The sequence below is a fragment of the Hipposideros armiger genome, unplaced genomic scaffold, assembly GCF_001890085.2.
Source record: "Hipposideros armiger isolate ML-2016 unplaced genomic scaffold, ASM189008v1 scaffold_448, whole genome shotgun sequence".
In the NCBI taxonomy this organism is placed as follows: Eukaryota; Metazoa; Chordata; class Mammalia; order Chiroptera; family Hipposideridae; genus Hipposideros; species Hipposideros armiger.
Genome location: NW_017731798.1, coordinates 803912 through 819574, shown reverse-complemented (window position 1 = coordinate 819574; position 15663 = coordinate 803912). Strand labels below are relative to the sequence as shown.

Genomic DNA, 15663 nt, shown 5'->3' with positions numbered 1-15663 from the left:
AGTTGGTAGCCACTGCAGTGGAAGCAGCATTCACTCTGGAGATGTAGACAGACAGCAAGCAGTGTGTCTCACCTTTCTTTCTTTTTTTTTTTTTTAATCATAGTCCAACTAAGGGTATTTTTAGATTTTGTTTCCCCTATTCAATCCTGCCCCCCTGCAACAATGAAAGTTTAATACCACACATACACTACATATCTCTGTGGCTCTTAGGAGAGCCACAAACCCTGGTAGCATCTAAGATCTTTTTTGTCCCACACAGACCAATTTTTGCCCTTGGGGATGATCGTGTCCTCGTTTAGAAAACATGACATAAAGTAGTCATTAAAAGCATTCTTGTAATCGTGCTTTCAGCAGGCCAGTTCCTGTGCTACCTAGGACTTTATGTCTCTGCTCTTTAAAGTTCAGAAAATGAAAATTGAATCAAGATTTACCCTTAAAATAGCGCTTCTCAAATCTTTCTCCACACCAGAGTTAACAACACAGGGACTAAGGCTTTAACTAAAAAGTGGACAATCACATGCATGAAATTGCTTCGAAGTCTGTGTAATCTCAAAAATGTATGCAAATTTTGCATCATATTCCTTGGTATATCTGTATTCATTTCAATATTAAACAATTATTAACATTCTCACACCCTTGAGTAAAACTGGTGCTCCAGGAAAATGTACTATTTATATTAACATGTACTTATTTTGATGTCGTTGCCATTGCTCATAGGAGTTTAAAAGTACTAGAATAAACGCATGCCCTGCCAGTGTTTTTAAGGATGACATTTGGTCAGGTACAGCAATTCCCACAGAGCTGGTAAAACTCCACAGTCATGCCGCTATACTCCAGAACTACAGTGTGATAACTTGGGGAACTATGAGATAATTTCATGTTGTTTTATTGCCCCTTTCTATTTCCCACACATCCTAAAGTGAAGAAGGAAGTGGTGTCTCCTACTTTTAGATACTGAAAAAAGAACAAAGAGGGACATGAGCTTTGGGAAGACGTGTAGAAAGCGGGATTGGTTTTAAGCTATTTGGCTGTAATGATCAGCATGAGAATGTTTTTGTTTTTCTTTAAAACAGCTTCACTATTCAGCTTTTAACATCTTGCTTGTTAATTTCTTGCTTAAACGCTTTCTATAGAATTGGCACTAACAACAAATTCCATGTTCTTTTCTCTTCCACACTTCTCTGACATACCTCTTAATTTACAGTAATTGCTGTTTTGAGTATAATGGTTATTATTATAAATGTGAATTCATTGTCCTTTCTTTTTAATGGTCTCCTCAGCACATACACTGAACATTACATGAATTAATTTGTATACTACCTGAGACAGGATGAATACCTCTAAAACTGGAAATAAAAAAGTAGATTTGGAGAGTGAGAATACTAAAAGTAAATTGCTTTTAACTCACAGTCCCTCAAAACCTTAGTAGCCAAACTGAGATGCATCTAACCAAAACAATCTAGCAAAAAATTAAGATGTTCCAAATTAAATATTCAGCAATAAGTAGAAATGTATGTATAACTGGTGGCAAAAGTTACAATACAGATTCCACATTAGGTCCATATGTAGACTCTAATACATGATACAGTTCAACTTCTGAGCACTTGTAAGATTCTGAAGAGATGTTAGCATCATTTTGGTGAAATAGATTTTGAGTTAGGGCAATGAGTCTAAAATGAGTTGAGATCTATGAATTTTGGATTTAAAGGAGAAATCTACCTATTGAAAAAATAAATCTTTGCTTCAAGAAGGTTTTGTTTTTATGCTTCAAGGTTTTTTAAAAATATCTAAAAATGTCTTCAAAATCTGTCATGATTCCTTCTAGAGGTTGTTTGAATCATTTTCTGTAGTTGCTATTTCAGATATATGTTGTGTGCAAAAAAAAAAAATACCAGTTCCAGGATGAGAAGGATACCTTCACTACTCTAACTAGAATTTTGATTCAATCATAATGTGTGTGTATGTATTTGGGTTTCCTAAATTATGTGTGCTACTTATTTTTTTCCAAGCAAAGAATCGCTTTCTCTTAAATAAAGTTAGTCACCTACATTCCATTGTGTTTGGCCAGTATTAAGTATAGCAGCCTCATAGGTAAGTTTCTTGGGTTTTTAATAGGTGCCATCTTTTTTAGTGGCATCTGCCAAGATCAAAGATACATGTGTTTATTAAATCTAAAGGCTCTAAACCTTAAGACTTCATTGATAGCTATACTCTTTGCTGTGTCTCTGGCTGCCAGAGTATCCTTCCACGTCAGTGGTACATATACATAGCTGTGCTTTTCACACATGCTTCACAGTTATGTGCCCTTCTCAGTATTTTGGACAGAAACAAAATAACATTAGGAAATCCCTTAGAAAATTTGCAGCAGAATACAAGGAATTTAAGACTTAGGTTTAGGTACTTTTCTTACTTAAATCAGAACAGATTAGATTTCAATGTATTAATCCTGTGGGAATTGATTAAGGAAAGGCTTGCTAGAATTTCTAATAGATTTTTGGAAATGATTAGAGACAAAGTATAATTTATTGTCCATCTCTGCATGACATAATGGAAATACTTAAAAGAAAAATAAATGAAACCTCAAAACCCAGTAAAAAATTCAATTTAGGAGACCATACTAATTTGAGATGTTTAGTTACAAATGCAAGAAAGAATACAGACTTAACAAGAATCAGAAATTAATGTGTTCTTGTGTATGAGCATAATTTAATACACCCTATCTACCACAGTATTTTTTTCCAAACTGGGCATTATCCTATAAGAAATAAAAAAATAAATAAAAGTAAGACTATAATCCAATTTGGTGTAAAAAAGCATTTTCATCCTGGATGCTTTTATTTTATGCGTGGTATATTGATATTGCTGGAATTGTGACTATAAGGATGTTTTTTACCAGTTAGCTTTTCATAGAAAATTTTCATACTTAGAAAAACATGAAATAATGCATCAGATAATTTTTTATGATTTAGATTTGATTATTATTGAAAATATCCATTTACAATATCTCCAGAAACCGTTGGGAAATTCGGCAAGGAGGCAGAGACCTGGAGGAACGGGACGGGGACAGTCAGGAGGCATTTGGGGTCTGGCCTCACCTTCCTCATTTACTTAGCGTGTCCTTGGATTTATCATTTGGCATTTGCCTGTGATCTTAAGAAAGATATTAAATAAATGTTGATGTCTACATAGTCTTAAACCCATACTATATTTCATGGTATAAATTTGATCATTTTCATTTTATTTTAGAAGCCTGGATTTTTTAAAAGATTCAAGTACCAAAATAGACATAAGGAAATCCATGATAAAAATGCCCTCTCAAGTTACTAGCCCAGGCGCTGGTGATGTGTAGGGGGTGGCGGTCTGTAATTAATTTTCTTCTCTCTTAATAAGATTACTCTCCATTCATGGGCACCAATGTCGTTTGGTTTCACTCTGAGAAACTGTTATCAGGGGACTGACCTGGAACCCACCTGGCCCCTCCTCTTGTTTCTGCTGACTGTGCTTTTTCTCAAGCAACACTTCCTCCAGTGCTGGAATCTGGATAAACGATTTGAGCCAAAGCACGTCTGTTCAACCCGTTGACGAACAGTCCACTCGAAGCATCCACTCTTTTTGTTTGGCCCCCGCCCTGGGATCCGTGAGGCATCACTTTACAGCATTATTAACTTGAAAAATCAGAAAGGTGGAGACACTACAAAGCGAGTTTCTCAGAGCAGTTCCGCTGTGACATGCGTGGGTCTGGTGCAAGTGTTCTGCCAGGAATATCTATGAGCTTGTAACAGAGTTTCTGCTAGTAGAAACTTTCCAGGAGCGTTCCTCCACCATGGTAAATACATCTGAGCTGTAGTACCAGTGTGAAAAACTTTCTTTTCAGACAGGTTTTATGTTTTTCTTCTGTATCTCATTCCATGTGGCTTGAAGAGTAATATGTGGAATTGGGAATACATTTGTGTTAATTTCTCAAATTTCCAATACATTCTGTCTCAGTTTTCTAATGTTCATAATGAGGACAATATAATCAACCCTACAATAGTATATAAAAATGTAAAACAGGTTTATTTGTAGAGATAATGAAAAATAGGTTTTCATATAAAATAATGAGATCATACTAGTTTTTATCTCTGTTTTTAGCTCATTATTTAAATGATATGTCTCTTTAAAATCATCACAGATGGTTCACAAGCACCAGCCAGACCTCCTAAACCACGACCCCGCAGGACTGCACCGGAAATCCACCACAGAAAACCCCATGGGCCTGAGGCGGCGTTGGAAGATGTTGATGCAAAAATTGCAAAACTAATGGGAGAGGGTTATATCTTCGAAGAGGTGAAGAGAGCCTTAGAGATAGCCCAGAATAACGTTGAAGTGGCCCGTAGCATCCTCCGAGAATTTGCCTTCCCCCCTGCAGTCTCCCCACGTCTGAACCTATAGCAGCCAGGAGTGTCGACACCCAAATGTAAAGCAATCAGTGAATATTCCAGGAGTATGGAAAGGAGAGAAGTGTGGTGGAATTCAGCAGAGAGGGTGTCTCCTCCTAACGTGGCATCTTGAAAGAAAGAGGCTTGCTTGGAAATGCTGCTTCTCAGAAGACAGCTGCTTGCTCAGGATGTCAACGGCTGCGGCTTCCTTATTTTTGCTAGCCATACTTTTAAATCAGGGTTGAACTGACAAAACTAATTTAAAGACGTTTACTTCCCTTGAACTTTGAATCTGTGAAATGCTTTTCCTTGTTTACAAGTTGGCGAAGTTGCAGTTTGTTTTGAGTTTTGTTTTTGGTTTTTTGGGTGTTTTTTTGTTTTGTTTTTTTTTGATACCTGTACTGTGTTCTCGACGGACCCTTTGTGGAGTGGTCAGGTCTGCTGTAACATCTCCCTCCAACTCCCTTGCTGTCCACATCAACAGCTAAATCACATTCATTTCATTTTTATCTCTCCCATCATACCCCCCACCCCACCACCCAGGTCCAGTTCCATTTCTACCATTTCCAAGATGCTTTAAAGATTCTGATTTTCAACGTATCAAACTCATGCAAAAAAAAAAAGTATGTGGCCTTCACTACTGAGTCTTTTTTGGAAACCATTGCTGTTGAGAGATGGGGGAAATCTGAATGTATAAAGCATTTTTGTTAGTGAACTGCCTTTTATAAGGGATTTTCATATAATATAGAGGAGCTTCCCTTTTTAGTGTAAGTTTGGGGATCTTTAATCTTCCATATTCTTTGTCATCCCAGGGGTGTCATGACTGTAAAAACCTAAAATATTAGAAAGCAACTACTGCAGATGGGGGAGACATACACTTGCACATGACAGCGCCGTGTTAAAGTTATGTAATGAGGTCCCGTGTGCCTGTATCACTTTGAGGATACTGAATAAGAGGGCCGTCTCCCTGAAATATATTAATAATTTTCCAATAAAATTATGGTCATACCTCTCCCAAAGTAGAATAGAGTTCATTTCCTATTTGAGTGATTACACAGGTTCCTAACAGGCTTAGGAACCAGTTCATATTGCAGCAGAAACATTAAATCTTTGATGCACTGTTAAGTGCTAACGCTACTGTGGCAATGTTTTTTTGTTTTTGTTTTTTTGCAAAATTCTTAATTTTCTCTCTGCCATCAAATTACAGTTCCTATTTAATTGTTAGTCTCTCTCATTGCTTCACATAGCTCCATCTAGTCAGGTAAAAGAAATTTATATAGTTTTGCCTTTTTTGCAAAATGGAGGTTGGTTCTTCAGAAACCGTGTTAATACTTTTAATAAATCTACAAATATTTATTGAGCATCTGTGATGTGCTCAGAGCTATTTTTAAAGCACAGACTGTCGCAAGCTGATTTCAATGTAACGTTTTGTAATTATCTGCACTTTTGATGGTAAAAGTCTCTGATGAACAAAACCTGGAAGGTTTCCGCCAAAGCTTCAGAATTTTCAGGCAGTTTTTTCTTTCCTAGTGAGTAGTGGAGAAATGAGACAAAACCAGGTCTGTATAAAATGTCTGAACCCACAGAAGGTGTTCTAAATATGGACTAATTGCAGGGTTGTGCATGTTTCTGCCACCCCTTCCTTTACACACGGTGTGATATAAAAAGATGTATCTGATAGCCTGTCTCCAGGACTTCATAGGACATGACCAAACAGCCAGCTTATCCCATGGAAAGTAATGCTGTTCAGGACTTGTGTAGTCGCCAGGTTGATGTGGGAGGGGAACTGATGCATTCCTTTGCAAAGCGACACATGCCCTTATTTGGCAGTTTTGCTATCATGATATGAGGAGTCACAGGCCTTGGATAGTTTGTGCTTGTGTTTTAATTTCTTCAGGCGATTCTGAGCTGATTCATGTCCCTGGCAGGGAATTTTTAATTTGCCTTACGTGTTCTCCCTGTGAGTTAGGTATATGAGTGCAGTTTTTGTTTTATTGTTGTTTTTTTTATACTTTTAAAAATTATATTTGCTAATTCTTTGTTGCTTTATGAACTCCATGTTATGTCATCATGGTTTTTCACTTATTTTATCAGGTTCTGATGTCACGTTGGAACAGCACTGTATATTTTGGCTTTTTTATGATTTGCTGATCACATGTACAGTCTAAAAGCCAAAAGTTGCCACTTTATTGTGATAACATCGTTATGACAGTCTTAATAGACTAGGGAATGATGTAAAATACAAATGTTAGAAAACAGTACAGCCTCATTCAAACAGTTTTCAAATAACGTGTGAAAATTCTCCAGTGAAAGTTAAAGATGGATGACGATATAGAAAATTTAGACCTAAAAAATGTTTTTAAATCTGCTTTGCAAAGAACACTTACTAGCCTCCACCAAAAGTCTCTTTGAATCTTGTACTCAATAGCAACCATTAGTTTTATCATTAAAAACAATGAATCAAACACTTGTACAGAATGGAAGGGGAAGAGGGAAACTATCAATCACTGTCATGAAAAACCCATTGCTACTACCTATTACCTATGACTTAACAAACTCAAAAAAAAAATTTTAAGGAGATAATTAAACCAAAATATTTTTAATTATAAAAGTGACTGCCCATTAATGGTTGGAAATGATCCAGACTTGGTTCCACTGTAATCCAAAAAGTTAGATATTCCTCTCATTTCTCAAGACTTGGTAATATGATTATTTTTTAAGTGAGTATGCTATATAATCCCTAATAATTAAATCATGGCCAATATTAACCTGCTCTCATCCCCCTCCCCCGCCCCCCTACATGTCCTGGGAGTAGAAGTACTTATCCTCAATGATTATCAAGTAAATTAATCTCCATAAACGTTTTTCCCCCTTTGATGTCTATAAAATCCTGGCCAAATTTTCTGGAATTGAATCAGAGCAGCATGTATGGTTAACTTGAACTTCTTTCTACAAAGATGATCCTATCCATTTCCCCTTGCCCACATTGCAAATAGTCTTAATAATAGAGCCTAATTGCAACTTCGAACAGCCCATTTGTTAACATTTCACACACTAGAACACTTGCAAAGATTTCTTCATAATGTGAATTTTTTCTTTTTCAGTTCCAGAAGCATTTTCTACAGTTTGGACATTGTTCCTCTCAGATTTTCAACTTGAAGCTTTAATTTGCACTGAACTATCAAACCTGGTTAAATTTTTGGTTATTTCTCTTAAGCTGACAGTTTGGGAAGCAAATTACAGTATGTTTTCAACAATACAGGTACTGCCTGTTCACCTGGAATTTTAAGTGCTTCTAGCAAAAGTTTCCAGAAAAAGACAGCAATAGAGTGAAGGGTTTTCTTCCCCATTACTATTTTATTTTTTTAAATGCCTTTTTAAAACTTGTCTAATGTGGCAAAATAGTTATGTGTTCAATTAATTTATATTTTATTCATCCTTTTTCAATTCTGGTTATTATGTAAACTCAAGTACTTTATCTGTTCTTTTAAGGTATTTTATAAAATGAATGTTAACTAAATTCAGAGTTGGTATTTTATCTTTCGAATGACCACGACATTTCTTTCAGAGCATTTCTGTGTTGTAATTGTTCTTCATGTTAAGCAAAAGACATTTAAGAGCTAACTGGACCAAATAATGCAAAGTACCCACCCCGGATGATTTAATTCTCAAATACCAAAACCACATCATTTGAAGATATTTGCATAGATAAGCTACTCCCATGTCATAGAACCAAAAGTCAAAGTTATATTAAGGTTCCAAGTAGGAAATACCATATCTGCGAAAGGCTGAAGGATGACATACCATATAATTGATCATTCCTAATCAACAGTCATGTCTGTTCTCTAAATTGATTTTTCTAATCATTTGTTACTGGCCAGTATGTAGTGGGGAGAGAACAATGGAGATAAAAATGTGAAGAATTACTTTTATATCTAGAATCATAGCAGAATATTGTGAAAGTAATTGGTACATGCAAAATAATCCCATGCCGAGTAATAATTATACCCTCAAAGCACATGCAGCTAAATGGGAGGTACGCATTAGGAATTCTAGTAGAATAAATGCTGTACATCATTTATCACACTGTAATGGAATTATGTGCTTACAGTATGTGTTTAAGAACTAACTTTTATTGGGCCCTTGCTATATTCAAGGAACTTAGTATTAAAGCACTTAATCCTGTCAACAGCCCTCATCCCTTTTCTAGGACTGTGGAAGGAAAGTGGGGTGTGATACATTCCTTCTGGAAAGTTTGACAAGTGATAAGGCTGAACACAGCCTTATTTTGTCAGCCTAAAAGAGGAGCAAGGATTTTTTTCTTGCTAAGGAAGAACTAGAGGTAAAGCTTTTCAGCTAGGAACAGAGTTCATGATAATGCAGTTACTTAGGCAAATGCCGGAGGAACACAGAAGCGACTAGAGGGGATGTTGGTGCCTAAATCAGAAGGACAGTGCGAGCTACTCACAGATCCTCGGAACCATAGGATTCAGAACCAACTGAAGTCAGACATGGCAATGACTGGAAATATTCAGGAATGAGGGTGTGCCTAGCAGGAAGAATGGCCCTGTCAAATGACAAGTAGACAACAGGCTATGGGGAATTTAATTTGCATGCCTCTTCTTCCTGTCTGTCAACTGTTTGATTTTCCAGGGAAACGGGGGCAATATTCGTAATTATTTTTGCTTATTTTTATCCCTGTCCCCACCCTCTTTTGGATCTGAATTATGACTCCCTAGAATTTTAAATAGCCTCCAACTGACCTTCGTGGCTCTAGTGCAAAACAGAATGAAGTTTCTGAAATTCAAATCCAATGTGAATCCTTGATCTAAAACCTATTATGTCTTGCTATGGCAGGGATTCCTTGTCTGCATTCCTCTTTGGACTTAACTTCGCAGCGCAGCCCTTCTTTACGTCTACTGAGCTTGCAATTGCCAACTGTGCTCTACGCGTAGGTCTTTGTTCATGTTAGTCCTTCTGAATACTACTTCCCCCTCTTCCAGCCTGGCCAGCTCTGACTCTTTACAGCTAGCTTGTGGATCATTTCTTATATTGTCCCACAGGTTGAGTTGAGCAAGGCATCTTTTATGTCTCACACAGCACCACTATCATAATACTTAACGTGTGGTTTTACACTTCATTCCATAGATGGACCCAACTAAACTGAACTTTAGTAGAGGAAGGAGGCCTGATTTATGCCTGTGTCCCAAGCTCCTCATACTGAGCCCAGCACATAGTACACAAAATGTTTAAAATAAGTAAAAGTTGTACATTTAAGTAGAGACTAGTTGAAACAGCCCTGACTCCTGGTTTCAGCTCTGCCACGAGCTACCTGTGTGGAACGGCATGTTTTCTCTGATCCTGCTTTCTTCAGACAGGGATGAGAAGATAATATAAGCCCACTCAATGTCATTATAGTAGGTGCCTTAGCCTTTTTGTTGTTGTTCACTGTTTGGATGAGGAGCAAAAATCATTTCATAGTAAACAAAATCAGATTCACAAAGGAAAGGTGAGATTTAAAAATGTATTTTGGTGAAGCTCAAACCTGTTTTTTAGTAATTTGAGAAATTAAGAGAATACTTCATTCTTCATAATGAGATTAACAAACATGCCTATTCAAGAGATTACTATGCACAGATTCCCATGACAATGTAATAACAGTTAAAGAGTGCAAGCTCTGATCATGAAAGCAATATAGGCAAATCCTGAACTCACTTCCTCCCATGAATACATCAAAATGACAATTACAAAACACTGAGAACCACCTGAAGTCTAGATGAACAGAATTCTTATGACTAGGGATATAAAGAAGAAGTCACATGGAGGTGGACAGGAGGGGCGGAGATGTTGTAAGACCTGGTCCCACATCCACAATGTAGTGAATGAAGAATAAATGGGAGGGATATCTTTGCTGCAGAGATCCCCCCTGAGGAACATGAGGTCCATGCCCCACACCAGGCTCCCCAGCCCGGGAGCCCTGATAACATCTGGCTTTGAACACACAGGGATTACTTCCTAGAGAGTCGAAGGGCAGTGAGATTGAGCTATTGTTCTTAAAAGATGTGTGCACAAAGTGACTTGCTCCAAGCTCCAGCACAAGGCAGAAGTTCCAGAAGAGCCTGGATCACACGGTGAAGAACTAAATTGACTAACATTAGGGTGGAGGCAGGAGGGGAGAGGATTGGTGGGAACTCTTTCAGGGGACAACACTGGTAGGCTCCACCGTTCCTTTATTGAGCTTTTCTCCCACCTAGCTGGCCCAATGCCAGCAGGCACAAAATCTGTAACTCGCCATTAAACTGTAGCTCTCCATTAATACCATTCACCCCACCCCAGCGTCCTCCTGAGACCTCACCCCACCCAACTTACTCACCCTGGCCAGAACCAATTCTAGCGACTCCAGACCCTCCACACAAACAGTAGACAGACTCAGAGTGTACCTCAGTCTCTCCTGGATGCCCTCAGCTTCCTGGAGTGGCAGTCAGCCTCAGCTCACTTGGCTTGCATTTTAGCTCCTACCAAGTAGCCCCAAGCCTGCCACAGTGACACCGGCCTCAGTTCACATTGAAGCTCCTAATAAGAAGCCCAAGCCTGACACAAGAGGCAAACAGCCTCAGCCTCCATTATAGCTCCCACCCAACGACCCCAGGCCCAGCACAATCAATAGCTTGCCTTGGCCTGCACCAGAGCCCCTCCCAAATGGCTCCACAACCTACACACCTGATAGTGGTATTAGCTGGCACCTGAGCCCTGCTAAAGCAACTCCTGTTCCATGGGACCAGCTCTCCACAACAGCTCAGCCATTGTATTCTTGGCCAGTCCTCATAGACAGCCTGACGGTCAACTACATCCACTGATGGGTCCACAGCAATCACAGCCCAACTACAACAGGAGGGTACATACAACCCACACAGGTGTCACCTATGGAGATTGTGGCTCTGGTGAACAGGGCGGACTGTGCTACTGGGCCCCACAGTACACCTTCTACATAAGGCCACTCTTTGAAGACTAGGAGATACAGCAGATCTACCTAATACAGAGAAACAAATACAGAAAGATAGCCAAAATTAGGAGACAAGGAAATATGTTCCAAGTGAAAGAACAGGACAAAACTCCAGAAAAATAACTAAATGAAATGGACATGAGCAATCAATCAGATAGAGTTTAGAACAATGGTTATAAACATGCTTAACGATCTCAGGAAAAGATTAGATGACTCAGCAAGAACTTCAACAAAGATACAGATAATATATTAAAAAAAAATCAGAACTGAAGAATACAATAACAAACTAAAAATCCACTAGAGGGAATCAATAGCCGATTAGATTATACAGAAGAACAGATGCCAAGGTAGTAGAAATCACCCAATCAGAACAACCAAAATATATAATAGTTTTTTTTAAATGAGGATGTTTGAAGGACCTCTGGGATAACATCAAGAGTACCAACGTATGCAACAGAGGGGTCCCAAAAGGACAAGAGAGAGAGAGAGAAAGGGCTAGAAAGCCTATTTGAAGAAATAATAACTGAAAGCATCCCTATTCTGGCAAAGGAAATAGACTCAAAGTCTAGGAAGCACAGAGTCTGAAACAAGATAAACTCAAACAGGCCCATACCAAGACACAACATAATTAAAATGCTAAAAGTTAAAGACAGAGAGAGAATCTTAAAAGTAGCAGGAGAACAGCAGCTAGTTACGTACAAGGGAGCCCCCATAAAATTGTCAACTGATTTTTCAACAGAACCTTTCTAGGGCAGAAAGGAATGGTACAATATATGAGTATTCAGTGATAAAAGGGAAAACCTACAACAAAGAATGCTCTAGATAGATATGCTTACTCACTAATGTCATTAGGTTAGGTTACCAGCAAGATTACCATTCAGAATTGAGGGGGACATCAAGAGTCTCCCAGGCAAGCAAAAACTAAAGGAGTTCATCACAACTAAACCAGTATTACAATAAATTTTAAAGGAATTTCTTTAAGTGGAAAAGAAAAAGCCAAAACTAAAAGTAAGAAAATATCAGAAAGAAAAATATCTCAATGATGGGCTGACCAAGTGGCTTCTTGGTTAAGAGTTGTCTTGGGAGCGCGAGCTCTGAGCAGCAAGGCCGCCAGTTCGGATTCCACATGGGCCAGTGATGCTGCGCCCTCTGCAGCTAAGATGGTGAACAACAGCTCAATCTGGAGCTGGGTTGCTGTGAGTCGCCGGTGACAGCATAGGCTGCAGTGGGGCTGCAGCAGGCTGCCGTAAGCTACCATGAGTAGCTGGCAGCCAGTGTGAATGACGGGCAGCCAGCGTGAGCTGCCATAAGCGGCCGTCCAGTGGCCGGCGACCGATCTGCCTCACCTGGGAAGAGCACAATGATCATAATACCAGTATGGGCCAGTGAAGCTACGTCCTCCACAACTAGACTGAAGAACAAAAGACAGCAACTTGTCTGTTCCCCTTCCCTGATTCCCCAACGCTGTTCCCCTCCCCCAATTTCCCAATAAAATAAAAAATAAAAAATTTAAAAAAATCTCACTGATAAAGGCAATACTTAGTAAAAGTAGTGGATCAAGCAATTACAAAGCTAGTATGAAGGTTAGAAGAAAAAGTAGTAAGATCATGTGTAAATGCACTAATAAATTAAGGATACACACATACAAGATATAAAATAAGATTACAAAAACATAAACATGGAGGGGATGAGTAAAAATGTATTGCTCTTAGAATGTTTGAACTTAAGTGACCATAAACTTAAAATAATCTGCTATAAACATAGCTTGGTATCTGTGAATCTCATGGTAACCACAAACTAAAAACTTATAATAGATACACAAAAAAATAAAGAAAAAAAGAATCCAAACAAACTCCTATAGAAAGTTATCATGTACAAGAGAAGAAGAAAGGAACAGAGAAGAACCATAAAAACAACCAGAAAGAAAATCAATAAAATGGCTATAACTATATACCTATCAATAATTACTTAAATGTAAATGACTAAATACCACAATCAAAGAAATAGAGTGGCTGAATGGATAAAAAAACAAACTGTACATATGCTGCCTACAAGAGAGTTACTTTAGATCAAAAGACACACACTGACTGAAAGTTAAGGAATGGAACAACTTATTTCACACAAATGGAAACAAAAAACTCGAGGTAGCAATACTTATATCAGACCTGATAGACTAAAACAAAGGCTGTAACAAGAGACAAAGAGGGGCATTTCATAGTGATAAAGGGATCAATTCAACAAGAGGATATAACTATTGTAAATACCCAACATTGGAGCACCTACATATATAAAGCAAATATTAACAGACATAAAGAGAGATTAAGAGAAGTACAATAATTGCAGGAAACTTTAACAATCCACTTATAATAATAGATCATCCAATCAGACGAACAGGAAAGCAGTGGCTTTAAATGACACATATCTGATGGACTTAATTGATATTTATAGAACATTTGAACCAAAAAAGCAGAATACACATTCTTTTCAAGTGCATATGATCCTTTTGCATGATAAACCACATGTTAGGTCACAAAACAAGTCTCAATAAATTTAAGAAGACTGAAATCATATCAAGCATATTCTCCGATCACAATGGTATAAAACTAGAAATCAATTACAAGAAGAAAACTGGAGGAAAAAACCTGAACTCATAGAGGCTTAACAATATGCTACTAAACAATCAATGTGTTAATGTGGAAATCAAAAGATATGTTGAGAAATGAAAATGGAAACAAAATCTATGGGACACAGCAAAAGTAGTTCTAAAAGGGAAATTCATAGTGATACAAGCCTATCTCAATACACAGGAAAAAACAAAACAAACAAACAAACAAAAACCCTTAAACAACCTAACTTACAGGTAAAAAAAAAAATAACTAGAAAAAGAAAAACAGAGTCCAAAGTGAGTAGAAGAAACTATATAATAAAGATCAGAGCAGCAATAAATGAAATAGAGACTAAAAAGAAACAGAAAAGATTAATGAAACTAAGAGCTGGTCCTTTGAAAAGGTAAATACAGTTGATAAACCTTTAGCAAGACTCATCAAGAAAAAAAAGAGGAAGAACCCAAATAAATAAAATCAGAAATAAAAGAGCAAAAGTGACAACCAGCACAACAGAAATACAAAATATTATAAAAAAATACTACAAACAATCATATGCCAAAAATTTGGACAATCTGGAAGAAATAGATGAATTCCTAGACACAGTCTTCCAAGACTGAATCAAGAAGAAATAGAAAATCTGAAGAGACAGTTCCTATAATGAAATTAAATCAGTAATAAAAAAATCCCATCAAACAAAAGTTCTGGACCAGATGGTTTCACAAGTGAATTCTACCAAACATTCAAAGAATAATTTATACCTTTCCTTCTTAAACTATTCACAAAAGTTGAAGAGGAAGTAGGCTTCTAAACTCATTCTATGAAGCCAACAGGACCCTGATAACAAAACCAGAGAAAGACACTATAAGAAAATTACAGGCTAATATCCCTGATGAATATTAATGCATAAGTCCTCAAAATAATATTAGCAGACTGAATTCAGCAATATATTAAAAGATATACCATGATCAAGTGGGATTTATTCCAGAGGTGCAAGTTTGGTTCAATACCTACAAATCAATCAATGTGATACACCACCTCAATAAAATGAAGGATGAAAATCATGACCATTTAAACAGATGCAGAAATACATTTAACAAAATCCAATATCCATTTATGATAATAACCCTCAGGAAAGTGGTGATAGAAGGGACATACCTCAACAAAATAAAGACCATATATGACAAACCCACAGCTAACATCTACTTAAGGATTAAAAGCTGAAATCTTTTTCTCTAAGATCAGGTACAAGGCTAGGATGCCTACTGTCTCCACTTTTATTCAAAATAGTATTTGAAGTCTTAGCCACAACAATCAGACAAGAAAAAGAAATAAAAGACATCCAAATTGGAAAGGAAACAGTAAAACTACCACTATTTGCAGATGACATGATACTATATACAGTAAACCCTCAAGATTCCACCAAAAAACTATTAGAAATAAATGAGTTCAGTAAAGTATCAGGATACAAAACTAATATTCAGAAATCTGTTGCATTTTTATGCACTAATAATGAACTATCAGGAAGAAAATTAAGGGGCAGGCTGAGTGGCTCATTGGTTAAGAGTGCAAGCTCTGACCAACAGAGTCGCCGGTTCGATTCCCACATGGGCCAGTGAGCTGAGCTGCTACTGAGCTG

The 15663-nt window shown here is 37.5% G+C and overlaps 1 protein-coding gene across 7 annotated transcripts in view; it reads left to right on the top strand.

Moving 5' to 3' along the window:
- The window catches only part of CBLB (Cbl proto-oncogene B), a 225392-nt gene extending 217454 nt beyond the window's left edge, over positions 1–7938 (top strand). For all 7 annotated transcript variants that reach the window (XM_019665713.1, XM_019665709.1, XM_019665707.1 and 4 more), the window contains one exon: positions 4172–7938. In XM_019665713.1, coding sequence (XP_019521258.1) covers positions 4172–4431 — 260 coding nt within the window. In that variant the 3' untranslated portion in view covers positions 4432–7938. The remainder of the gene's footprint in view (positions 1–4171) is intronic.
- The last annotated feature ends 7725 nt before the right edge of the window (positions 7939–15663 follow it).